This window comes from Oncorhynchus mykiss, chromosome 18, assembly GCF_013265735.2.
Source record: "Oncorhynchus mykiss isolate Arlee chromosome 18, USDA_OmykA_1.1, whole genome shotgun sequence".
NCBI classification, from domain to species: domain Eukaryota; kingdom Metazoa; phylum Chordata; class Actinopteri; order Salmoniformes; family Salmonidae; genus Oncorhynchus; species Oncorhynchus mykiss.
Window position 1 is genome coordinate 40,050,131 of NC_048582.1, and position 27,501 is coordinate 40,077,631.

Below are 27,501 nucleotides of genomic sequence, written 5' to 3' on the forward strand. Positions count from 1 at the left end.
CCCTGTGGCACCCCCATAGAGACTGCCAGAGGTCCGAACAACAGGCCCCCGATTTGGCACACTGAACTCTATCAGAGAAGTAGTTGGTGAACCTGGCGAGGCAGTCATTTGAGAAACCAAGGCTATTGAGTATGCTGATGAGAACACAGTGATTAACAGAGTTGAAAGCCTTGGCCAGGTCGATGAAGACGGCTGCACAGTACTGTCTTATATCGATGCCGGTTATGATATTGTTTAGGACCTTGAGCGTGGCTGAGGTGCACCCATGACCAGCTCGGAAACCAGATTGGATAGTGGAGAAGGTATGGTGGGATTCAAAATGGTTGGTGATCTGTTTGTTAACTTGGCTTTCAAAGATTTTAGAAAGGCAGGGCAGGATGGATATACAGTGCCTTGCGAAAGTATTCGGCCCCCTTGAACTTTGCGACCTTTTGCCACATTTCAGGCTTCAAACATAAAGATATAAAACTGTATTTTTTTGTGAAGAATCAACAACAAGTGGGACACAATCATGAAGTGGAACGACATTTATTGGATAATTCAAACTTTTTTAACAAATCAAAAACTGAAAAATTGGGCGTGTAAAATGATTCAGCCCCCTTAAGTTAATACTTTGTAGCGCCACCTTTTGCTGTGATTACAGCTGTAAGTCACTTGGGGTATGTCTCTATCAGTTTTGCACATCGAGAGACTGAATTTTTTTCCCATTCCTCCTTGCAAAACAGCTCGAGCTCAGTGAGGTTGGATGGAGAGCATTTGTGAACAGCAGTTTTCAGTTCTTTCCACAGATTCTCGATTGGATTCAGGTCTGGACTTTGACTTGGCCATTCTAACACCTGGATATGTTTATTTTTGAACCATTCCATTGTAGATTTTGCTTTATGTTTTGGATCATTGTCTTGTTGGAAGACAAATCTCCGTCCCAGTCTCAGGTCTTTTGCAGACTCCATCAGGTTTTCTTCCAGAATGGTCCTGTATTTGGCTCCATCCATCTTCCCATAAATTTTAACCATCTTCCCTGTCCCTGCTGAAGAAAAGCAGGCCCAAACCATGATGCTGCCACCACCATGTTTGACAGTGGAGATGGTGTGTTCAGCTGTGTTGCTTTTACGCCAAACATAACGTTTTGCATTGTTGCCAAAAAGTTAGGTAGGTTCCTTGATCATTTGTGTGAGATTGAGGGCATTTAGCTTAGATTGTAGGATGGCTGGGGTGTTACGCATATCCCAGTTTAGTTCACCTAACAGTACGAACTCTGAAGAAAGATGGGGGCAATCAATTCACATATGGTGTCCAGGGCACAGCTGAGGACAGAGGGTGGTCTATAGCAAGTGGCAACAGTGAGAGATTTGTTTCTGGAAAGGTGGATCTTTAATAGTAGAAGCTCAAATTGTTTGGGCACAGACCTGGATAGTATGACAGAACTCTGCAGGCTATCTCTGTAGTAGATTGCAACTCTGCTCCCTTTGGCAGTTCTATCTTGGTGGAAAAATGTTGTCGTTGGGATGGAAATTTTAGGATTTTTGGTGGCCTTCCTAAGCCAGGATTCAGACTTGGCTAGGACATCAGAGTTGGCGGAGTGTGCTAAAGCAGTGAATATAACACACTTAGGTAGGAGGCTTCTGATGTTAACATGCATGAAACCAAGACTTTTAAGTTTTCAGAAGTCAACAAATGAGAGTGCCTGGGGAATGAGAGTGCCTGGGGAATAGGAATAGGAATAAGAACTGGTCGTCTAGTGCATTCGGAACAGAGAGTAAAAGGAGCAGATTTCTGGGTGTAGAAAAATAGATTCAAGGCATAATGTACAGACAATGGTATGGTAGGATGTGAGTACAGTGGAGGTAAACCTAGGCATTGAGTGACGATGAGAGAGGTTTTGTCTCTAGAGGCACCAGTTTAGCCAGGTGAGGTCACCGCATGTGTGGGGGTTGGGACAAAAGGGCTATCTATCTAAGGCATATTGGGCAGGGCTGGGGGCTCTACAGTGAAATAGGACAATAATAACTAACCAAAACAGCAATAGACAAGGCATATTGACATTAGGGAGAGGCATGTGTAGGCGAGTGATCATAGGGTCCAATGAGTAGCAATAGGTGAGTCAGGGAGCCGTTCAGTAGTCACTACCATGCTAGTCGAGCTGGAGACACTGCGATTCAGACAGCTAACAGACATGGGGCTAGCAGATGGGCCTTCGGCGAATGGACGAGCCTGTTGAAACCACCTTGGACGATAACGTCGGCAGACCAGTAGTGATGGATTGGCGGGGCTCCGTGTCAGCAGTAAAAGGTCCAGGCCAATTGGCAAAAGAGGTATTGTAGCCTAAGAATTACCTGGTGGACCTCTTTGGCTACCCGGGAGATGGGCCTAGCTCGAGGCTAGCTCAAGGCTAACTAGTGCTTGCTTCGGGACTGAGACGTTAGCCAGGAGTAGCCACTTGGATTGCAGCTAGCCAGCTGCGATGATCCGGTGTAAAGGTTCAGAGCTTGCGGTAGGAATCCGGAGATGTGGTAGAGAAAAAGCAGTCCGATATGCTCTGGGTTGATATCGCGCTGTGCAGACTGGCAGGTATTGACCGAGCTGAGGCTGGCTGGTGTCCAAGTTAACGGTGAAGACCGCTAGCAGTGGCTAACTGACTACTAGCTAGTAGCTAGTTAGCTGTGTCATGACGTTGCCCTCTTTGGGGATAGCAAGCCCCATCCCCCTCTCCCCGCCTCCCCCTTTCCTCCTTCAACTAGGCTGCTGTGGTCAGAGAGAGGTCGTCAATTCCTGAGAAGACCCTGCCACATGGCCACATAGTATTATAAGAGGCAGAGTCAATTTTCATAGAGCACAAAGACATTTCTTCCACCTCACAGAACTTGAGATACGAACAAATTTCATGTTCCGGAGAAAGTATAAAAGAACGGTGAAGAATCCAGCTACGAACTGGTCCATTTGTTACAACTTGGGGAAGCTCATGGGAGACGGTGTGGCCACATTACCATAACGCTGTTTATATAATAGCCTCAGATATGAGGTTTACATCTAATTGATATATAATATGAATGAGTGAGTATGATACTGTTTACACAATTTTACAATGTGATTTTGGACTGTTTAATGAAGGAAAACTCAAAAAGGGAATTGGAGTTAACTAAATCAGAGGACCGCCCCTGAGCCCAGTTAGGGTCAGACGTCCCGAGGACAGCCCTTTTCTGCCATTCCGAATAAAACCCAACATTGAGAAATTATCATCAGACCATGTTTTTCTCCATTAGAAGGGGACAAAGGTTGTAGACCATTGCTGAATCTTTTAACCATACCACATGGTTAAACTCTTAGACTATCGATACCGACAGAATAAGAACAAGTCTTTGATATTAATTACTAGTCTGCAGCTAGGAATTCGGTATCATTGAACGCGAAGAACAACAACCGCCGAAACATCCATTCTATAACGAAATGAATGAATGTCACTCTGAACTGTCCACTATAACCACGACAGAGAGAGAGAGGGAGAGACACGGACAATTCTACAAAAGAAACAAACTTTTCACCAGCGATCAAGACGACACACTGAGTGTAAATATATATATTGATTGCAATTGTTCCCGAATGAGTGAGCGTTCATGTGTAAAGGATTAGCATTTCCATTGTTATAATTATCACTCTGTAGTGACTTCTCATCTGACCCCCAGTCCCCTTTTGTCTAACAAGCCGCCATGCCGGTTTAGCCCACTAGGGCACATTCTCCTATCATTTCATGTAACCATATTTACTGTTTGTTTATGCATTTCTGTGAATTACTTAGTTAGTAATAAATAAATGATTTAAGACAATTGATGTATGGATGACTCATAGTGAAGACTGGGTTCGTGCAGATAACCAACAATTTACGAAGTTTGGAATGAGACTAACGTGAGGTAAAGTAAATCATTAATTAATTTGAAGACTAATTGATCAGATAAAATATCTAAAAGTTATTTTAGGAAATGATAACTTTATAATCTGAATATTTTTCCTTGGTGCCCCGACTTTCTAGTTAATTAGTTACATGATTAATCAGTTGATCGCGTAATACTAATTACAGAGAATCTTTGATAAAAACTATAAGTCTTCAATTTAATGATAGTAAAGACATGACAGCTGTCTAGCTGCTGATGGGGGTTCCGGTTCTAAAGTATAAAAATAGCAGATCCGTACCACATTGGGTGAGGCGGGTTGCAGGAGACTATATTCAGTCCGTAGATGGAAAGTGAGATTAAAATATATACGGAAAAAAACGAGGAAAATGATATTTACACGGGACGGGACAAGACAAAACACACGTCCGACTGCTACGCCATCTTGGAGGATGTTAAGTGTGGTCATGTGTTGCTGCCTTGCTATGTTGTTGTCTTGTGTAGTGTTGTGTTGTCTCTCTTGCCGCAGGAGGCCTTTTTCCTTTTTGTAGGCCGTCATTGTAAATAAGAATTTGTTCTTAATTGACTTGCCTAGTTAAATAAAGGTTAAATAAATAAAATAAAAATATACCAGGGGTGTGACAAACATTTTATTTTAACTGCTCTAATTACATTGGTAACCAGTTTATAATAGCAATAAGGCAACTCGGGGGTTTGAACTCAAGGTAAGTAACCATTTATATTGCCTACTACACCAACTGAATCAACATAGACTCTGAAACAATAATAATAACAATAATAATAATCCAACATACTGTTACTTTTCAAACAAGGGATTCCAGCAACTCAGCTTTCACTGTAGAAATAACATCTTAACATTTCAAACAAATACAATACCCAAGCATTTCAATTTCACTTTGAACAAAATAATAATCCCACTTCTGACACCATGTCTTGTTTTGCACACTTTGTACAAAATAATAAAATGCAGTACTACAGGATATTTATTAGCATAGCTCTTTATTAGCTAGCTATAACTGACATGTTCACATATCGCCAACCAGGATCAAACTGACCATGACCTAACCATTTGGGTGGTCACAGTATGATATGGCGGTAAAATGCATCCAATTACAATTCAGTATGTTTACACATATGAATATTACATGGGGGTTGTGGTAATTGGCCAATACGGCTGTATCCAGGCCCTCAGGGTTGCGTGTCGCTTTAAGAACAGTCCTTGTTATCCGTGGTAATATTTACCACACCCACTCTGGACTTTTTGCTTAAATAATGCACAGAAGGCCTTTCTTTACACGGTAGAATTCAATGGCTATACTTCTTACATGTTCTATGTTTGAGCTGCTTTTGAAAGCAAAAGTTGAATTGAAAACATTATTGGCTTTGTTGAATTCGATGTTCATAAATAGCAAGCTAGGACTGATGGTTTGGTTAGCTAAACTAGCAAGTCTATTTGTTTGGTTACCAAGGGAGCTACTACTGTTTCTATCTAGTAAACTTGCTAGCTACTTCAGTGAATGTTGAACACATTTCTACCTGCAAAATAACAGATTTCTAGATTACATTTGTTAAAAAATCGCCATAGTATGTGTTCCACACATTATTTCCCAGAGAACGCATAGCCCGTCGTTGGTTGTCCCTTGCTTATTATGACTTCACATCTTGTTTGCCTTGATGTTTGATTAAAAAAAGAACAAATATAACTGTTTTATACCAACAAATGTTTCAAAATATATAGTTTTACAGCTTTAGATATCCTGTAGGCTACAATATCACACTTATGGGCAGGTTAGTTACAGTGGTGGCTGATGATTTAAACAAATTCAAAATGGCCCTACATTCATGACCTAATTCGTTTTTCATTAATCTGTTTTGACTCTTTTTTTCCCTCCCCTTCTCTGAGTTTGTACTAACATAAGAAGAGCCAAGGTATTCTCCAATTCCAAACCTGTTTTTTACGAAGCATGATCTGACAGATACAATTTGATTCGTCTGCCACTGCTTGTGCCCTTTTGGAATTAATCACAGACCCAGGCAGAGGAATCTACATATGCTAATCTAGTGTATTAGACAAAGGCAAAACAAGATAGCAATATTTTGGAAGATCATTTGGGTTTATCTGCTGTTTTCAAGTGCTTATTCATATTCTTTTATCTCAGTTTACAAATAGCCTAAACACCCAAAGGATGTTTTGCCTTTTTCAAACAGTTTATTGATATAATATTTGTTTCTATATAACTGATTTTCTAAATGTTCAAAGCGAGGGTGTTACAGCAAATGTTTGCAATGGTTTCATTGTGAATGTATTATTGCTTCATTATACCACAATATTATTTTCCAATAAAAACACCAGAGAGGTTTTCTAAAAAGGACTTTTTATTTCTCCCCAGGGGCACCTTGCTTTTCACTTTCTCAGAGATCATTTTTTTAATCATCAGAATAGAAAAAAAACAAAGAAAACGCATACAAGAGAGTTGCAGTTTCATCCCTTCATAGTGCAGTACAGATGTCAACAATACCTGACACTATAGCCGGGTTTGGACATAGATAACCTGGCTTGGACCTAAAATAACAATGACAATCTATGTGAATAGTGGTTAAAAATGTAAACATTTACTAAAATGTTCTGTACACACACATTTGCAGAGGTTCCTTCAGATAATCTTGTTTCAAAAACTTGCTATGGTCAAATGGAATACAATTCCTGGACCTCTCCCCATTAGGTTCCAGTTCCACTATCACTGAGATTGATAATACTGGTAGAACCCAACACATGTTCACTAGTCATGTTCACTAGTCATTGCCATGATATTGTTATAAAGTTCCATTGGCACTATCAAACTAAATCCATCGATTCATTTTCATCCCATCTTTGTCTATGTCATCCTGTATTCACAGACGTTGGTTGGCGTCCTGGGGAGGGCGGCTCCAGGTGGCACAGACACCTTCATTAAAGTCAGGCCAGAATCGAGCCACCGTTCAGAAGTTAATTAGTTTGATCCCAGATCTGTTTGCCAATGACGTGGCAGTGGCAATGACCATAGAAGTTGGTGGCAAGACAGCACAAACAGATCTGGGACCAGGCTATAAGTTAATAACCATAGTCTCAAAATCAGAACTGTGGGGTGAGAGGTCCTGTAGTGCTTATGTGGTCACATTCACATTTATTTGTGACATGATTAAATGCAAAATCATGGCAACAACAAAAATAACACTGAAAATAACAGGAACAATTTTGTCATAGGCACAGGCTTCTTCTTTAACTTTCTTTCAACAATTTTGTTTCTTAACGTACTTATTTATTAAATGGTGTCACAGTAAATGGAATGCAGACTGCGTCCGGTTTATTTGTTCATAATGCTGCTTGTCACTCCTCTCCTCCTCTCTTACTTACATTCATTCTCCCTTGTCCAGTCACATTCTTCAGTCATTCTGTTCTCGTTGAGCCATTTCAACCATTTTCAGATTTGATCCTCCATTTCTGGGTGTGCAATTGGGCCCCTCCTCTTCTCAGCTACGTTCTATAGTATTTCTCCGGTTTTCTTTTGGCACTTTTCTTGTTTTCCTCTTTTTGTGGTATTTTGTTATTTTCCGGCTTTCTGTAGGACTTTTCTTCATTCTTCCACCTCGCTCATGTTGCTTCACTCCGTCTTTAAGCGTCCTCCTCAGCCTCCTCCTCAAACTCACCTTCCTCCTCGGCGGTGGCGTCCTGGTACTGCTGGTACTCAGACACCAGGTCGTTCATGTTGCTCTCTGCCTCAGTGAACTCCATCTCGTCCATGCCCTCTCCGGTGTACCAATGGAGGAAGGCCTTGCGGCGGAACATGGCGGTGAACTGCTCAGAGATACGCTTGAACAGCTCCTGGATGGCCGTGCTGTTGCCGATGAAGGTGACGGCCATTTTGAGGCCTCTTGGAGGAATGTCGCAGACGGCGGTCTTGACGTTGTTGGGGATCCATTCAACGAAGTAGCTGCTGTTCTTGTTCTGGACGTTGAGCATCTGCTCGTCCACCTCCTTCATGGACATGCGGCCACGGAAGACAGCGGCGACAGTGAGGTAGCGACCGTGACGCGGGTCACATGCGGCCATCATGTTCTTGGCGTCGAACACTTGCTGGGTGAGTTCCGGCACGGTGAGGGCACGGTACTGCTGGCTCCCCCTGCTGGTGAGGGGGGCGAAGCCGGGGATGAAGAAGTGGAGACGGGGGAAAGGCACCATGTTGACGGCCAATTTACGGAGGTCGGCGTTGAGCTGGCCGGGGAAACGCAGGCAGGTGGTCACTCCGCTCATGGTGGCCGACACCAGGTGGTTGAGGTCTCCGTAAGTCGGCGTGGTGAGTTTAAGGGTCCGGAAGCAGATGTCGTAGAGAGCCTCGTTGTCAATGCAGAAGGTCTCGTCCGTGTTCTCTACAAGTTGGTGAACCGAGAGGGTGGCATTGTAGGGCTCCACCACCGTGTCTGACACTTTAGGGGAGGGCACCACGCTGAAGGTGTTCATGATGCGGTCGGGGTACTCTTCACGGATCTTGCTGATGAGCAGGGTGCCCATGCCCGAGCCAGTGCCCCCACCCAGGGAGTGGGTGAGCTGGAATCCCTGGAGGCAGTCGCAGCTCTCAGCTTCTTTCCTCACCACATCCAGGACTGAGTCCACCAGCTCTGCTCCCTCAGTGTAGTGGCCCTTTGCCCAGTTGTTTCCTGCGCCGCTTTGACCTAGAAACATAGGAGGAAAAGGGGGTCATTTGAAGGAGAAAAGGGGAAGAGAGGAGAACACCTCAAACCCTATTTTACTTCAACAATGACAGGACGGTTACATAATATGTATTTTTTTTAATCACACAGTTTAATTTCCCTATGTGCTAACTAAAAGTGATATGTCCCATACATTTCCAAGCAGTGCTAAACTCATACCCCTCTCATTCCTTACCAAACACAAAGTTGTCTGGTCTGAAGATCTGTCCGAAGGGTCCGGATCTGACAGAATCCATGGTGCCGGGCTCCAGGTCCACTAGGACCGCTCTGGGTACATACTTGCCACCTCCAAGAGAGACAAAGATAGAAACACACCAGCTCAATACTGCAGGGAACAATGGGCTATATGATGTCAAGGGGAGAGGAGTTCCTGTCTGTCCTCCAGGGGGAGGACAAAATATATCACGTCCTGTACACCTCCATTAGTCTTCAAATTGAGTGATCCTATTCAGTATCCCTTGCCACGTTGATATTTTCACCCATTACATTACATTATGGATATCATTTAAATGAATCTCAATTTCAATAGAATAAATGCATATATGAATGTTTGCATATACAGTACCAGTCAAAAGGTTTGACACATCTACTCATTCAAGGGTTTTTTCTTTATTTTTTACTATTTTCTACATTGTAGAATAATAGTGAAGACATCAAAACTATGAAATAATATGGATCATGTAGTAACCCCCCAAAAAGTGTTAAACAAATCAAAATATACTTCATATGTTACATTCTTCAAAGTAGTCGCCCTTTGCCTTGATGACAGGTTTGCACACTCTTGGCATTCTCTCAACCAGTTTCACCTGGAATGCTTTTCCAACAGTCTTGAAGCAGGTCCTACATACGCTGAGCACATGTTGGCTGCTTTTCTTTCACTCTGCAGTCCAACTCATCCCAAACCATCTCAATTGGGTTGAAGTCGGGTGAGTGTGGAGGCCCTTACAATAGCCCTTACACAGCCTGGAGGTGTGTTTGGTCATTGTTCTGTTGAAAAACAAATGATAGTCCCACTAAATGCAAACCAGATGGGATGCAGAATCGCTGCAGAATGCTGTGGTAGCCATGCTGGTTAAGTGTGCCTTGAATTCTAAATAAATAACTGACAGTGCCACCAGCAAAGCACCCCCACACCTCCTCCTCCATGCTTCACGGTTGGAACCACGCATGCGGAGATCATCCGTTCACCTACTCTGTGTCTCACAAAGACACAGCGGTTGAAACCAAAAATCTCAAATTTGGACTCATCAGACCAAAGGAAAAGGCCTGATTCATGCAGTCTCCTCTGAACAGCTGATGTTGAGATGTGTCTATTACTTGAACTCTGTGAAGCATTTATTTGGTCTGCAATCTTAGGTGCAGTTAACTCTAATGAACTTATCCTCTGCAGCAGAGGTAACTCTGGGTCTTCCTTTCCTGTGGCTGTCCTCGTGAGAGCCAGTTTCATCATAGCGATTGATGGTTTTTGTGACTGCACTTGAAGAAACTTGAAAAGTTCTTGACATTTTCCAGATTGACTGACCTTCATGTCTTAAAGTAATGATGGACTGTCGTTTCTCTTTGCTTATTTGAGCTGTTATTGCAATAATATGGACTTGGTCTTTTACCAAATAGGGCTATCTGCATATCACCCCTGCCTTGTCACAACACAACTCAAACACAGCTCAAACACATTAAGAGGGATAGAAATTCCACAAATTAACTTTTAACAAGGCACACCTGTTAATTGAAATGCATTCCAGGTGGCTACCTCATGAAGCTGGTTGAGAGAATGCCAAGAGTGTGCAAAGCTGTCATCAAGGCAAAGGGTGGCTACTTTGAAGAATCTCAAATATAAAATATATTTAGATTTGTTTCACACTTTTTTGGTTACTACATGATTCCATATGTGTCATTTCATAGTTTTGATGTCTTCGCTATTATTCCACAATTTCGAAAACAGTAAAAATAAAGAATAACCCTTGAATGAGTAGGTATCTCCAAACTTTTGACTGGTACTGTATGTACATGTCTGTGTAAGCACCAAAGACATTCTTCTGTTGAAATGTTCTTTGTAACTGTAGAGGGTGGAGATGTGCTACCTGAAGCCTCGTTGTAGTAGACACTGATCCTGTCCAGCTGCAGGTCGCTGTCTCCGTGGTAGGTGCCTGTTGGGTCGATGCCATGTTCATCGCTGATCACCTCCCAGAACTAAAGTGGTCAGATCGATAAAAGTCAACAAGAGGCTTGAATTGACACAGGCCAGCACTCCTAAAGTGCAGGTTGCGCTAAGAGGCTGAACTACCAATGTAATGTAATAGCCCATTCACTTGAGGGGTGGTGTGAGGTCAAGTGGTTGAGAAGCTGAGCTATTAATGCATATTTGGTTGTTGTTACTATATTATTACATTAGAAATGTAATGAAAAAAAGGACTCTTGCTGTAAAGATGAACATGGCCATATACCATATAAGGTCACTTACAAAATATCATGCAAGACAAACTATTATGTTAAGTTGAACCATATACCATATGGATATTCAATACGTTACATAATTCCAAAACTATTCAAAATGTCTCCCAGTGGCATTGTCTATCCTGGCACAGATGTGTGCTCTTGACTTCCCTGGTTTCACACAGGTGAAAAATTGCTGTCGAATTCTCTCAGGGAGTGTAGAAAGCAGGTGTTGGCATTGGCTCAGAAACAACCCTCAGTTCCATCCCTCCTGAGGCAAATCCAATAAATAATTACCTTCGCAGTCACAAGACATTATACTAGAATAAGGACCATCCATGAAGATTCATTATAAGTGGCTAAGAGAGAAGCAGTACTCTGTAGGCTACCACATAAGCAGGAAAAGTATAACCATCCCAGAGGAATTAGACTGCTGGGACAGATTGATGGGGTGAGACGTTAAGGCTAAACTTCGTTAAGGAAGTGGCACAGACTGTCACACGAACTCAACTGACCCTATTCTGAAATGGAGAGAGAGGACACTGTGTTATATCATACACCTATTGATCTTTCACTCCACTTTGAAATCCAAACTTTAACCCCTCACAATAACAAGAAAGATTAGCGACACGGCCATTCTCATTTAACACATCAACAAGTTAGGGCTACCAAATTAGGCTAGTGACACACTCCGTTCCCATCCACCACAAAGGGTAGGGCTGAATAGACTATTCTAGCGAACCGGTATAGACAGCATATTTAAAGAGAGTAATTGAGGCCTTGTGTGGATATTAAATTATGTTGATTACATTTCACTGGACCCTCCATGGTGGTGTTCCCAAATGGTGTTGTGTAAAATAACTAAGTTGAGGATAGAAATATATAGGCTACACTAAAGCGTCCGCTCGGCTCTGTATATCACAAAGCGTTGAGTCATTTAAATGACGTCATCTGCTCTGCTAGTCTACCACTTGTTCATATCCCTCCCCCTCGCCCAGATGCCCCCGTCTCAGAGTTTTTGGCATTCGTTCCTCGCTCCTGCCTGCCTCAGCAACTTTCCCTTTTTTTTCTTCTTAAATGACGTTTATTCAGCTCCAACAATACAACGGCTATAGTTTCTCCGCTATTTTACATAAATCGCCATTGTGACATGAATATCATAGCGTTAATAATGGTTTATTTTACTGGTCTATTATGCGCACTCAGCCAAGAGCCGGCGTGTAAATGCGCAACAGGGCATGCGTTTCTGTCGTAAAATGCCCGTTACTCTTTTAAAGTTTGACTTTAACGTAAGTAACGTTACTTATGTAAATGTGTAATGCAAGGGAATACTGAGACTAAAATTATAGGAATCCTTGACTTGGTAAACCACAATAAAAATGAAATAAATTGTCTCGAAAATGCTATATTTGTGCGTCAACATCTGTAAACGCGGGGGGGGGGGGTGAACTATATGAAACTATTGTTTCTTGCCAGTGTCATAACGGTAGGACTAAGTGTCTTTTTAGTTGACTTATCATTTGTGTTTTAAAGTCTTCATTTTAGACATTTGTTTTTCGTAGTCGTAGTCTGTCGAAGGGAAGGCTATTCCAGACACAAAACAATGAGCGTGGCAGAGAGAGGCCAGACAGAGGGACACAGCCACACGCCCAGCGAATTCCTGCCTCGATAGACCCGTTATCTCACTATAAGAAAATAACTGTCAGCGTTCTTCCAGTTTCGCTTTCTTCTACGACTAGTTCACATTGACAAATTATACATTTATATCCCATAAAGAACAAAACTAAATAGAAGTTTTACAACAGGACCGAAAATGAGACAACAAAAGGGATAGTCTTTCCGGTGCTCTTCATCCATTGAGATAACTTTAAATGGCCACCTCATGTTAGAAAAGACCATAACGGAACATTCTGCATTGAATGTTTATCATTTCGGCTAAGTGGAACATTTCGACTTAAAATACACATAGCCTAGAATACAACTTTTTGTCTCGAGAAGCAACAAATGGTACAATGCATTATTGATTAATTCCCAAATGTAAGCCTTGTTCATTTCAGTTTTCGAGATTCTTACCTTGGCCCCAATCTGGTTACCGCACTGGCCGGCCTGAATGTGCACGATTTCCCTCATTCTGTATGCTAGTTATAATAGAAAATACAAGCGAAGATGTGGAGTGCTGCTATTGCCACAGTTAACCCACTGACCACTGTGAAGTATGTGGATGCCACCTTTGAGCAAGGCGGGACAAAGAATTTATAAGTCTGGATCGTGCCCAAACCGAGGCTTGCGCTAATGATTGGTCACGGTCTTCGGAATCCCAATCTTGATTGGCTGAGGAAAGAAAATCTAAGGGGTTTCTCTGCCGTAATGAAAGGGGCCGGAAGTAGAGAGGGAGTGCCGCGTCCCGTCCTGTCATCACTGTCCTGTTGGAGCAGGCCATGGAATCAGCACACTTGCTGTCAAAGATTTTCTAATGTATGACTTTCCTGCCATGCATCCTGTAAGACTCCTATAGAATTGGCTATTAATGTAAAAATATTTTGTTGGATAATATTTTTCCCCCTATTAGATGTGAAAACAGTCCCTATAATAACAAACTAAAAACGGATATTATGTACAGTTATTCATTACCTGAAATCAGATCAACAAAGACAAATCATTGACATATTGATAACCTTATTACAATAAATGCAAATATGTTCATCATCCAAAATATGAGTTTAAAACAAATATGCTTTAATGACACTGTAAGTAACATAAACATTTCCAGGACATAGACATGTCTTATATGTACAGAAAGCTTAAATTCTTGTTAATCTAACTGCACTGTCCAATTTACAGTAGCTATTACAGTAAAAAAAAATGCCATGCTATTGTTTGAGGAGAGTGCACAACAACAAAATACATTTATCACGGCAACTGGTTTGATACATTCACATCCGAAGGTAAATAATGTACTTACATTCAGTAATCTTACTCTGATTTGTCATCCCGAGAGTCCCAGAGATAAAATGCAGGATAGTTTGATAAAATCAATTTTTATATTAAAATGTAGTAATTGGGTTCTACAGTTTGAACCCCTGCTGTCTCTGGCTCCACACCCACCCCTCCCGGCCATCTAGATGTGTGAAAGTTAGTGTATAAGCTAATGATCCATCATATATGACATCCCTGGGAGTGTGTAAACTTACATTTTGTTGTACCATATCATTTCTGTATGTTCTCTAAAATGTTCTTGAAAATTTATTAATTGACCAATTCGGCACATTGTGCAGTATTACAATGCTCCACTGGATAAATAGGAAACTTTGCACATACACTGCTTCCATCTAGTGGCCAAAATCTAAATTGCGCCTAAACTGCAATATTATATTATGGCCTTTGTACTGCATTTCAAAGATCTAACATTTGTATTATTATTTTTTACCAGATCTAATGTGTTATATTCTCCTACATTAATTTCACATTCCACAAATTTCAAAGTACTTTCTTTCAAATGGTATCAATAATATGTATATCCTGGCTTCAGGTCCTGAGCTACAGGCAGTTGGATTTGGGTATGTCATTTTAGGCGAAAATGTTTAAAAAGGGTCCGATCCTTTTCTGAAGACAATCATTCAATGCGGTGGTTGCATGAAGCAAAACATTCAAGTACAACCTGTCACATTGGTTCTGTGTCCCAGATCACAGCAGATTGGCCTCACTTGAAAGAAGTTGGGTTGCCATCAGAATGAGAGGATATGGGGTAGACAATTTGAGGACACACACACACACACACACACACACACACACACACACACACACACACACACACACATAGGCATGATGCCTCAACATCCATCTAATGAGATACTGACACAACAAAGAACAAAAGGCAACTAAATTGCATAAAGTCAATAACTTTGTTGATATAGCTAAGTAATTTGATTGTGTATCCTAAATGCAAAAGTATTTCACACTGATCATTGAATGAAATCCAATTCACCACCCCACCACAAGATGGCGACAGCACATTTTGCAATGGGCGTGAGACGATGGATAGACGCTTTTGACGGGAAGAGCTATAACGGGACAGAAGCTTCATATATACATACTGGCATTGGACAGACGACAGCAAGAATAACACTGCTGTATTTTGAGAGCCAAAAACAGTATTGTTGCAACGCATCTATACATTTGCATTCTGCATTAGTTCATTCTGTCAAATTGGTAAGTGATCGGATATATTTTGACTAATCTTTAGACTGATTTGATGCATCTCGGTTTGCAACATAAACAAACATCTGTGGAGTCTGGCAGAAATTATACATTTGTATCATTGCTAACACACCCCTGCATGTTTTATGAAAATCCTATTTGCATGTGTGTTGATACATTTGTTGATACAGTACATGGGCGTGTCTTCTATGCGCTTAATCAGCTAAATGTTCTGGGTGTCCTCGTGACACGGATGCTGCGCAACATTTACGCAGATTCAATTAACAGCAAGTGATGTCTGCTGACCCCTTGGATTTTCATGGGGAATGCTACAATAGTTGTAATACTGACTATCCGCTCAGATTCAGATGAAATCTTAATAGAATATATTAAACATGTAGTAACATTTAGTTACGTACAGCAGCTGTACCAAATTGTTATTATTAAACCAACTGTATAGATTTCATGCTGTCAAGCATGACTGATGAATTACAAATGCTTCAGCAATAGGCCAATGTAAGGCTCTGAAGTAATCCACTGTCAGGCCCACTGCCTGGCCCACTGCTTGGTATATGAAATGGTTTAATTAAATGGTGTGTTTTTTTTTGTCTTTACAGCATCTGAGGAAGAAAAACATGTTCTACACGTGTGGTCCAAATGAGGCTATGGTGGTGTCAGGTCCATTCTCTAACCCAGTGTTTCCCAACCCTGGTCCTCCAGTTCCTGTAGTGCACATTTTACTTGTAGCCCTTGACAAACACACCTTGTTCAACTCATTGAGGGCTTGATGATTAGTTGACAAGTTGAATCAAGTGTGCTTGTCCAGGGTTACTCGAGGACCAGGGTTGTGAAACAGTGTAAACATGTACAATTAAAGAGCTGTAGAATGGTAATAATACTCTCATGTGTATCTCACAATCCCCCCCCCCCCTCTCTCTCTCTGTTTCCCAGGGTGCCTCCGTTCTCCTCCAGTAATGATTGCTGGAGGCAGAGTGTTTGTGCTTCCCTGTTTTCAGAAGATCCAGAGGTAAAGTTTCTTCTCCTGGTCATGTCTGCAAACACACACGGTAATGATCTGGCCATGTATTGCCATCTGCCCTTGTTTTGGATATCATACCACGACACTGTGGAATGACCATATCTCTCCCTCCTTTCCTCTCGCCCAGGATCTCCCTGAACATTCTGACGCTGAGCGTGAAGAGTGAGAAAGTCTACACCCGACGTGGGGTTCCCATCTCGGTCACTGGTATTGCCCAGGTTAGTCTCTCCGTCTTTCTCGGTCTCCATTTCTTCCTGAGCCAATGTAAGTACACCATTCTGTCAAATCACCAGTCATTTAGACCTGTTTAGACACCCTAGTTTTGAACACAAGTGTAAGGGCTCTCTTTGATTAGGTAGGTAACAAGTAGATCATTAAAACTGGCTTGTGTCATTCATTTATGCACTGGCATTAAATTCCTAAATACCTCACTCTCTTGTGCTATGGACAGGACAGAGTAACCTTGCCTGTTGCAGTGTTGATACAGCTACTGCTGCTGTGTAGTTGGGTAGTGTACAGCAGATGCTTCTGTTTGTTTAGCACTGTGCACACCTGAGTCGTGTTCATTAATTACCCCAAAAAGACTAAAACTACCTGAACTTGCTCAGAAATGCCCTTTTTCGTTTTCTGCTTAAAAAAAAAAACATTTTTAAATGTTCATTTGCTATTATGTGTTCCCTCCTCCGTCCAGATGAAGATCCAGGGGCAGAACAAGGAGATGCTGGCCGCAGCCTGTCAGATGTTCATGGGGAAGTCAGAGGGCGAGATCGCCCAAATCGCCCTGGAGACGCTGGAGGGCCACCAGAGGGCCATCATCGCCCACCTGACTGTGGAGGTAAACTTGACAACACGAGGGGGGCGTGGGTTTTGACCTTTTTAGCACAGCAGTGCCGCGGTCGTAGGTACAAGATGAAGCCGAGTACCGCCGGCTACCCAATCACAATGCTTGTTTTGACCAACCCGTTGTAAAACAACTGTTTTGCAAGATGTCACAAACAGATCTGGGACCAGGCTACATTAAAGCAGTACACTCATTTTAGTGCAACATAGAAACATTTCGGGCACTATTTTGCCTTCTTCATCGTTACATGAGGTAAACTGGACAGCACCCTTACTGGCCACATCCACAGTTACAGTTGCAGATAAATAAACAGCACATTATAGCTGCTCACTCATTTCAATGCAGTGAAGCCATGACCAAAGCCAAGAGCTATGGCCAGAGACACACTCCCCATACTTATTTATATGGACAGTGAAGCTAAAACTTTTGATTTGGCTCTATACTCCAGCATTTTGGAATTGAGATCAAATCATTCATATGAGGCGACAGTACAGAATGTTGTAATTTGAGGGTACTTTTGTATGTACCGTAGTCAGCACATTGCACAGCGGGAACTGTCTAGTTACATAACCATAACAAACAGACGATGACAAACAACACATGCAACAGTTGTATATACAGTGCCTTGTGAAAGTATTCGGCCCCCTTGAACTTTGCGACCTTTTGCCACATTTCAGGCTTCAAACATAAAGATATAAAACTGTATTTTTTGTGAAGAATCAACAACAAGTGGGACACAATCATGAAGTGGAACGACATTTATTGGATATTTCAAACTTTTTTAACAAATCAAAAACTGAAAAATTGGGCGTGCAAAATTATTCAGCCCCTTTACTTTCAGTGCAGCAAACTCCCTCCAGAAGTTCAGTGAGGATCTCTGAATGATCCAATGTTGACCTAAATGACTAATGATGATAAATACAATCCACCTGTGTGTAATCAAGTCTCATTATAAATGCACCTGCACTGTGATAGTCTCAGAGGTCCGTTAAAAGCGCAGAGAGCATCATGAAGAACAAGGAACACACCAGGCAGGTCCGAGATACTGTTGTGAAGAAGTTTAAAGCCGGATTTGGATGCAAAAATATTTCCCAAGCTTTAAACATCCCAAGGAGCACTGTGCAAGCGATAATATTGACATGGAAGGAGTATCAGACCACTGCAAATCTACCAAGACCTGGCCGTCCCTCTAAACTTTCAGCTCATACAAGGAGAAGACTGATCAGAGATGCAACCAAGAAGCCCATGATCACTCTGGATGAGCTGCAGAGATCTACAGCTGAGGTGGGAGACTCTGTCCATAGGACAACAATCAGTCGTATATTGCACAAATCTGGCCTTTATGGAAGAGTGGCAAGAAAGCCATTTCTTAAAGATATCCATAAAAAGTGTCGTAAAAGTTTGCCACAAGCCACCTGGGAGACACACCAAACATGTGGAAGAAGGTGCTCTGGTCAGATGAAACCAAAATTGAACTTTTTGTCAACAATGCAAAACGTTATGTTTGGCGTAAAAGCAACACAGCTGAACACACCATCCCCACTGTCAAACATGGTGGTGGCAGCATCATGGTTTGGGCCTGCTTTTCTTCAGCAGGGACAGGGAAGATGGTTAAAATTTATGGGAAGATGGATGGAGCCAAATACAGGACCATTCTGGAAGAAAACCTGATGGAGTCTGCAAAAGACCTGAGACTGGGACGGAGATTTGTCTTCCAACAAGACAATGATCCAAAACATAAAGCAAAATCTACAATGGAATGGTTCAAAAATAAACATATCCAGGTGTTAGAATGGCCAAGTCAAAGTCCAGACCTGAATCCAATCGAGAATCTGTGGAAAGAACTAAAAACTGCTGTTCACAAATGCTCTCCATCCAACCTCACTGAGCTCGAGCTGTTTTGCAAGGAGGAATGGGAAAAAATGTCAGTCTCTCGATGTACAAAACTGATAGACATACCCCAAGCGACTTACAGCTGTAATTGCAGCAAAAGGTGGCGCTACAAAGTATTAACTTAAGGGGGCTGAATAATTTTGCACGCCCAATTTTTCAGTTTTTGATTTGTTAAAAAAGTTTGAAATATCCAATAAATGTCGTTCCACTTCATGATTGTGTCCCACTTGTTGTTGATTCTTCACATAAAAATACAGTTTTATATCTTTATGTTTGAAGCCTGAAATGTGGCAAAAGGTCGCAAAGTTCAAGGGGGCCGAATACTTTCGCAAGGCACTGTACATCAGAACCATAGTCATATGGATATCTCTGTCTGGCTATGTGTTCAACAACTTGTACATAGTAACACGAGGGAGCGGGAACACGGCAACTTTTTACTGTCATGACAATTGCACTAAACACAAGCATATCAACATCGGTACGAACCCAGTTATTTCACCCCCTCCAGGAGATCTACAGGGACCGTAAGAAGTTCTCAGAGGAGGTGTTCAAGGTGGCCTCGTCCGACCTGTTCAACATGGGCATCAGCGTGGTCAGCTACACGCTCAAAGACGTTCACGACGACCAGGTGTGCTTTCTCGCGCTCTTCTTTCAATGGAGACTCCATTGATTCAACTACTCCAATGCTGGATAACTAATGAAGCCTAAACTAAAAAGTAACCAATGTTGTTCTCTTACTCTCTGTGGTTCAGGACTACCTCCACTCCCTGGGGAAGTCCAGGACCGCCCAGGTGCAGAAAGACGCCCGCATCGGAGAGGCCCAGTTCAAGCGGGATGCTGTGATCAGGGTGAGCCACCTGTCCCTTCTCTCTGCTCTCTCCTCTTTTCTACCTTCTTCTCTTCTTGCACCCTTTATCCTGTCCCTTTCTCTTGTTCATTTCTGAGTTCTCCATCACGTTCCTTCGCTTGGTTTTCCCCTATCCGCTCTTGCTTTTCTCTTTTCTCATACTCCATCTGAACCTTTCCTTCTCCAATCTCTCCGTGTTCCTTTTTATACTTCCTGGGGTTCTCTCTCTCTCTCTCTCTCTCTCTCTCTCTGTCTCTCTCTCTCTGTCTCTCTCTCTCTGTCTCTCTCTCTCTGTCTCTCTCTCTGTCTCTCTCTCTGTCTCTCTCTCTGTCTCTCTCTCTCTCTCTCTCTGTCTGTCTGTCTGTGTAGGAGGCCCATGCCAAGCAGGAGAAGATCTCAGCCCAGCACGTCAATGAGATCCAGATGGCCATGGCTCAGAGGGACTATGAGCTGAAGAAAGCATCCTACGACATCGAGGTCAACACCAAGAAGGCAGAGTCTGAGATGGCCTACCAGCTACAGGTATGTCCATAATATTGCACTGATACTTGGATGTATTGTAAAACACATAGAAATGGTCATAGAGAGTACTACTGAGATCTTGGGCTTACCATTTGAACCCTCCCCGTCAGGTGGCCAAGACCAAGCAGCTCATCGAGGAGGAGAAGATGCAGGTCCAGGTGGTGGAGCGCTCTCAGCAGATCATGCTCCAGCAGCAGGAGATCACCCGCAAGGAGAAGGAGCTGGAGGCCAAGGTTAAGAAGCCTGCTGAGGCCACGAGATACCAAATCGAGAAGCTGGCCGAGGCCCAGCGGTGAGTACCAGATAGGGTTGGGCCGAAAATGATTCAATCGAATGTTGTGGTATGCAAGACGATATATCGTGATGTGCAAGACTATATCATATCAAATGTATTTATAAAGCCCTTTTTACACCTGCAGATGACACAAAGTGCTTATATAGAAAAACAGCCTAAAACCCAAAACGGCAAGCAATGCAGATGTAGAAGCACGGCGGCTAGGAAAAACTCCCTAGAAAGTCAGGAGCCTAGGAAGAAACCTGGAGAGGAAACAAGGCTCTGAGGGTCTGGCCAGTCCTCTTCTGGCTGTGCCGGGGGAGATTATAACAATATATGGCCATCAAACATTTCTTATGGCTGGGGGGCAGTATTGAGTAGCTTGGATGAATAAGGTGCCCAGAGTAAATGGCCTGCTCCTCAGTCTCAGTTGCTAATATATGCATATTATTATTAGTATTGGATAGAAAACACTCTGAAGTTTCTAAAACTGTTTGAAAGATGTCTGTGAGTATAACAGAACTCATATGGCAGGCAAAAACCTGAGAAGAAATCCAAACAGGAAGTGAGAAATCTGAGGTTGGTAGATTTTCAACACAGTTCCTATTGAAATCCTATTGAGATATGAATAAAGTTGCACTTCCTATGGCTTCCACCAGATGTCAACCGTCTATAGAAATTTGAATGAGGCTTCTACTGTGTTGTGGGACTGAATAAGAGCAGAATGAGCCAGGTGTCTGGCATAGAGCCATTTCCTGGTCATGCGCATTCCACATGATATCCACTTGCGTTCCGTTGCTCCTCAAGACACAAAGGAATTCTCCGGTTGGAACTTTATTGAAGATTTATGATAAAAACATCCTAATGATTGATTCTGTACTTAGTTTGAAATGTTTCTTCGACCTGTAATATACATTTTTGAAGTTTTTGTCCGAAGTAACACTCGACCAGAATGAGCGTTTGGATATATGATTAAATCGAATGTTGTGGTATGCAAGACGATATATCGTGATGTGCAAGACTATATCAAACGCGATAACAAAAGGAGGTATTTGGACATAAATAACGGACATTATCGAACAAAACAAACATTTATTGTGGACCTGGGATTCCTGGGATTGCATTCTGATGAAGATCATCAAAGGTAAGGGAATATTTATCATGTAATTTCTGGTTTCTGTTGACTCCAACATGGCGACTAATTGTATTATTTTTCTGAGCGCCGTGTCAGATTATTGCATGGTTTGCTTTTTCCGTAAAGTTTAAAAAAAATCTGACACAGCGGTTGCATAAAGGAGAGGTATATCTATAATTCCATGTGTACAACTTGTATTATCATCTACATTTATGATGAGTATTTCTGTTGAATCGATGTGGCTATGCAAAATCACTGGATGGTTTTGGAACTAGTGAACGTAACGCGCCAATGTAAACTCAGATTTTGATATAAATATGAACTTGTTTGTATTGTGTAACATGAAGTCCTATGAGTGTCATGTGTCATCTGATGAAGATCATCAAAGGTTAATGATTAATTTTATCTCTATTTGTGCTTTTTGTGACTGCTATCTTTGGCTGGAAAAATGGCTGTGCTTATTCTGTGGCTTGGTGGTGACCTAACATAATCATTTGTGGTGATTTTGCTGTAAAGCGTATTTGAAATCGGACACTGTGGTGGGATTAACAACAAGATTACCTTTAAAACGGTATAAAATACATGTATGTTTGAGGAATTTTATTATGAGATTTCTGTTGTTTTGAATTTGGCGCCCTACACTTTCACTGGCTGTTGTCATATCGATCCCGTTAACGTGATTTCAGCCCTAAGAAGTGTTAAGGCCAGATTGTTCGTCAAGATGTTTAAACGTTCATAGATGACCAGCAGGGTCAAATAATAATCACAGTGGTTGTAGAGGGTGCAACAGGTCTGTGCAACAGGTCTGTACCTCAGGAGTAAATGTCAGTTGGCTTTTCATAGCCGAGCATTCAGAGATCGAGACAGCAGGTTCGAGAGAGAGTGATTGAGAGAGACAGCAGGTCTGGGACAAGGTAGCACGTCCCATGAACAGGTCAGAGTTCCATAGCCGCAGGCAGAACAGTTGAAACTGGAGCAGCAGCATGAGGGACAGACAGTAGTCATCAGACAAGGTAGTCCTGAGGCATGGTCCTAGGGCTCAGGTCCTCCGGGAGGGGAGGGAGAGAGAGAGAATTAGAGGGAGCATACTTAAATTCACGCAGGACACCAGATAAGACAGGAGAATTACACCAGATATAACAAACAGACTGACCCTAGCCACCCGGCACATAGACTATTGCAGCATAGATACTGGATGCTGAATTAGAGGGGGTCGGGGGACACTGTGGCCCCATCAGACGATACCCCCGGACAGGACCAACCAGGCAGGATATAACCCCACCCACTTTGCCAAATCACAGCCCCCACACCACTAAAGGGATATCAACAGACCACCAATGTACTAGTCTGAGACAAGGCTGAGTATAGCCCACATAGATCTCCTCCACTGCATAAGCCCGAGGGGGCGCAATACCGGACAGGAAGATCACGTCTGTGACTCAACCCACGCAAGTGACGCACCCCTCCAAGTGACGCACCCCTCCAAGTGACGCACCCCTCCAAGTGACGCACCCCTCCTAGTGAAGCACCTCTCCAAGTGATGCACCCCTCCTAGTGAAGCACCCCTCCTAGTGATGCACCCCTCCTAGTGACGCACCCCTCCAAGTGACGCACCCCTCCAAGTGACGCACCACTCCTAGTGACGCACCCCTCCAAGTGACGCACCCCTCCAAGTGATGCACCCCTCCTAGTGAAGCACCCCTCCAAGTGATGCACCCCTCCTAGTGAAGCACCCCTCCAAGTGATGCACCCCTCCTAGTGAAGCACCCCTCCTAGTGAAGCACCCCTCCTAGTGATGCACCCCTCCTAGTGACGCACCCCTCCAAGTGACGCACCCCTCCTAGTGACGCACCCCTCCAGTGACGCACCCCTCCAAGTGACGCACCCCTCCAAGTGATGCACCCCTCCTAGTGAAGCACCCCTCCAAGTGATGCACCCCTCCTAGTGAAGCACCCCTCCTAGTGATGCACCCCTCCAAGTGATGCACCCCTCCTAGTGAAGCACCCCTCCAAGTGATGCACCCCTCCTAGTGAAGCACCCCTCCTAGTGATGCACCCCTCCTAGTGACGCACCCCTCCAAGTGACGCACCCCTCCAAGTGACGCACCACTCCTAGTGACGCACCCCTCCAAGTGACGCACCCCTCCTAGTGAAGCACCCCTCCTAGTGAAGCACCCCTCCAAGTGAAGCACCCCTCCTAGTGAAGCACCCCTCCTAGTGACGCACCTCTCCTAGTGACGCACCTCTCCTAGTGACGCACCCCTCCAAGTGACGCACCCCTCCAAGTGACGCACCCCTCCAAGTGACGCACCACTCCTAGTGACGCACCTCTCCAAGTGATGCACCCCTCCTAGTGAAGCACCCCTCCTAGTGATGCACCCCTCCTAGTGATGCACCCCTCCAAGTGACGCACCCCTCCTAGTGAAGCACCCCTCCTAGTGAAGCACCCCTCCTAGTGATGCACCCCTCCTAGTGACGCACCCCTCCAAGTGACGCACCCCTCCTAGTGAAGCACCCCTCCTAGTGAAGCACACCTCCTAGTGAAGCACCCCTCCTAGTGAAACACCCCTCCAAGTGACGCACCCCTCCAAGTGACGCACCCCTCCTAGTGAAGCACCCCTCCAAGTGATGCACCCCTCCAAGTGACGCACCCCTCCTAGTGACGCACCCCTCCAAGTGACGCACCCCTACAAGTGACGCACCCCTCCTAGTGACGCACCCCTCCAAGTGACGCACCCCTCCTAGTGACGAACCCCTCCAAGTGACGCACCCCTCCAAGTGACGCACCCCTCCAAGTGACGCACCCCTCCTAGTGACGCACCCCTCCAAGTGACGCACCCCTCCCCTCCTATACTCTATTTGAACTTTTATAATCAAAACAGTGCAGTTTTATCAGTTAGGCAGTATCAATATGTTGAAAATTAAGTCGAAATGAATGAACTAAGCCTTATTGTTTTGCCTTACTAAGGTTATTTAATTAGAATGTGACTAATATCGTAAATATATATTTTTTTTAATTGCCTCGTCTGGAAATATCTAGTCATTAATGGCACAAAACTATTATATTGGATATATTGCAATATTTGGAGTAGCATAACGTAGAAGCGCTCTCCCCAAATATCGCCCTAGCCCTCGTACCAGCCACAGGTCTCAAAATGACCTTTCACAAATTATATATAGCATTTTGTGAACAATTTATTGCATAGACAATGAAAATATACTAGATATTAATGCGTTCCATGGAGTACGAGACAGACAAACAAATATACAAACTATACTGAATATGTACTATACAAATCATTAATCCAGACAGAAAATATTTACACAAGAAGCAATCTAATATCACACAGTCATTCTGCGATTCTCATTCTCAAGGTGTAAATAAATGTTTTTTTCCCCACAGTGCACAGCTCATTATGGAGGCTGAGGCTGAGGCAGAGTCCATTAGGGTGAGTGTGTCTATAAGTATCACATTGTTACTATAGGACTGTTACTGCTCCAAGCTTGTTTTAACCCTAAAAGCAGTTCATTCTTGTGTCTGGGACTCGTATAAGCAGAGAGCACTTTCACAGTAAGAGAAGGCCATGTTTACCACACGCAAGTCTTCTAGCTTGTTCCATCAATACTACTAAATCCTGCCGTTAACTTATGATAAGTTACACCTAAAGAAGCCGTAACAACATAGTATGTCACAATGATAAAATCAAACTGTCAAAAATGTTCTTCTCTCTCTCTCTATCTATCTCAGATTAAGGGTGATGCGGAGGCCTTTGCTGTGGAGGCGAAGGGGAGAGCCGAGGCGGAGCAGATGGCCAAGAAGGCCGAAGCCTTCCAGCAGTACAAGGAGGGAGCCATGGTGGACATGCTGCTGGAGCAACTACCACTAGTGAGAAAACCTTTTCAAGACAGAGCTCAAATACACACTTAGGGGGGAATCATCATTTGAGGTGTGCGCATTAAAATATTGCGCAAGTCATGCATTGAATTGAAGATTTGCGTGAAAAAGTCATACAACTCAAGTGAAGTTAGTTTGAATGCAGAATTGCACGTCGTTATATAGTCCAACATCTGAGCCCTGGGGCGAGCTTTTGGGCGAATAACTGTATGTTCTCTGACCTCCTCTAGATGGCGGAAGAGATCAGCAGGCCTCTGGCGCAGGCTCAGAAGATCACCATGATTTCCAGCGGGGGTACCGAGGTGGGCGCGGCCAAGCTCACAGGAGAGGTGCTAGACATCATGACCCGCCTTCCGGCGACGGTGGAGAAACTGACGGGAGTCAACATCTCACAGGTGAGACAGCCTAACCAACGATGTGTGACGTATTATATAACAAGAGGACTATTATTTGTCCGAACAACAGTTTTCTCAGTAGGTCTCCAATTAATGAACCAGTGGTTACCCCCACACAATATAGTTTTATTGTCACATACACCGGATAGGTGCAGTGAAATGTGTTTTACAGAGTCAGCTGTAGTAGTACGGTGCCCGTGAAGCAAATTGGGGCTAAATGCCTTACTCACGGGCACATGGGCAGATTTTTCACTTTGTCAGCTCAGGTATTTGAACCAGGGACCTTTCGGTTGCTGGTACAGCGCTCTAACCACTAGGCTACCTGCCACCCCTGATCCAGAGTTATATTTCACAGATTATGATGTACAAAATAACTTGCCAGATAACTGTGACAAACAGATCTATATGTATAACTCTTCATTCTACGGTTGATAAAGAATGCTAAAGATTAATATGGTCACCGTAAGCATCAAGTACAGGATAGTACATTGTGCACATTTCCGGTTCCTATTGTTCGTAATGTTAGTTAACCTAGTTGGCTAATTCGCTGATCCAACTTTGTGAATCCCTGCTCCTGTTGGTGTTCTATGCTAAGGCTTCATTTTCTCTCTTTCTCCACCCCCCCCCCCCCCCACACCCTCTCACTCTCTGTCTCTCTCTCTCCATCTCCCTCTCTCTCAACCTGTCCTTCCATTCTCTAGGTGACAACTCATACGGTCTGAGGACTCCGGTGCTCAGGCAAACCTATTTCACAACCCTGCCTACTACCACAGCCTTTAACTCTCTCCTCAAGTATGTTATGCCAAAAAAAACATATGGTGCCCTACGTAATTATTGGGACCGTGAAGCATTTTTATCTTCTTTTGGCTCTATTCTCCAAAAGTTTGGATTTGAAATCAAACAATGACTGAGGTTAACGTGCAGACTGTCAGATTTTCATCCATATCGGGTGAACCGTTTAGAAATTGCATATTGCATTTTGGAGTCACTTTTATTGTAGATAAGAATATAATATGTTTCTAAACACTTCTACATTGATGTGGATGCTACCATGATTAGGGATAATCCTGAGAAAGTGAGAAAGTTACAGATGCACAAATATCATATCCCAAAGACATGATAACCTCTCACCATAACAATAACAGGGGAGGTTAGCATTTTGGGGGGTTATTATATTTGTGTGTCTGTTACTTTCTCACTCATCATTATTCACGATTCATTCAGGATTGTCCCTAACCATGGTAGCATCCACATTAATGTAGAAGTGTTTAGAAACATATTATATTCTTATTTACAATAAAAGTGACTCCAAAATGACACAATACATTATTTACCATTAATTTCTATTGGGAACAAAATTATCTGAAACCCAAAACG

At 43.1% G+C, this 27,501-nt stretch overlaps 2 protein-coding genes across 2 annotated transcripts; one reads left to right on the top strand and one right to left on the bottom strand.

The window, feature by feature from the left end:
* Positions 1 to 6,263: 6,263 nt before the first annotated feature.
* Positions 6,264 to 13,419, bottom strand: LOC110496215 (tubulin beta chain). The gene is made up of 4 exons (XM_021571987.2): positions 13,161 to 13,419; positions 10,736 to 10,844; positions 8,830 to 8,940; positions 6,264 to 8,615 (listed from the first exon to the last, which is right to left on the bottom strand). Exons 1-4 carry the CDS (start codon positions 13,215 to 13,217, stop codon positions 7,558 to 7,560), a joined length of 1,335 nt encoding a protein of 444 aa, XP_021427662.1. The 5' UTR covers positions 13,218 to 13,419; the 3' UTR covers positions 6,264 to 7,557.
* Positions 13,420 to 15,129: 1,710 nt separating this feature from the next.
* Positions 15,130 to 27,138, top strand: LOC110496217 (flotillin-1). Its single transcript, XM_021571988.2, has 13 exons — positions 15,130 to 15,296; positions 15,902 to 15,962; positions 16,236 to 16,311; positions 16,451 to 16,541; positions 17,015 to 17,158; positions 19,566 to 19,685; positions 19,810 to 19,905; positions 20,274 to 20,426; positions 20,537 to 20,718; positions 25,238 to 25,283; positions 25,583 to 25,720; positions 25,960 to 26,124; positions 26,826 to 27,138. The coding sequence occupies exons 2-13, from the start codon at positions 15,920 to 15,922 to the stop codon at positions 26,844 to 26,846; spliced, it is 1,275 nt and encodes a 424-aa protein (XP_021427663.1). The 5' UTR covers positions 15,130 to 15,296; positions 15,902 to 15,919; the 3' UTR covers positions 26,847 to 27,138.
* Positions 27,139 to 27,501: the final 363 nt, after the last annotated feature.

What these genes read in the sequence shown, in the direction of transcription:
- LOC110496217 (XM_021571988.2), top strand. Translation starts at nt 15,920, where the DNA reads ATGTTCTACACGTGTGGTCCAAATGAGGCTATGGTGGTGTCAG. An exon ending in TGAGGCTATGGTGGTGTCAG is followed by an intron (nt 15,963 to 16,235) that starts GTCCATTCTCTA and finishes TCTGTTTCCCAG; the next exon opens with GGTGCCTCCGTTCTCCTCCA. An exon ending in TCGCCCACCTGACTGTGGAG is followed by an intron (nt 17,159 to 19,565) that starts GTAAACTTGACA and finishes CACCCCCTCCAG; the next exon opens with GAGATCTACAGGGACCGTAA.
- LOC110496215 (XM_021571987.2), bottom strand. Translation starts at nt 13,217, where the DNA reads ATGAGGGAAATCGTGCACATTCAGGCCGGCCAGTGCGGTAACCAGATT. An exon ending in CTACTACAACGAGGCTTCAG is followed by an intron (nt 8,941 to 10,735) that starts GTAGCACATCTC and finishes TCTCTCTTGGAG; the next exon opens with GTGGCAAGTATGTACCCAGA. An exon ending in ACCAGACAACTTTGTGTTTG is followed by an intron (nt 8,616 to 8,829) that starts GTAAGGAATGAG and finishes CTATGTTTCTAG; the next exon opens with GTCAAAGCGGCGCAGGAAAC.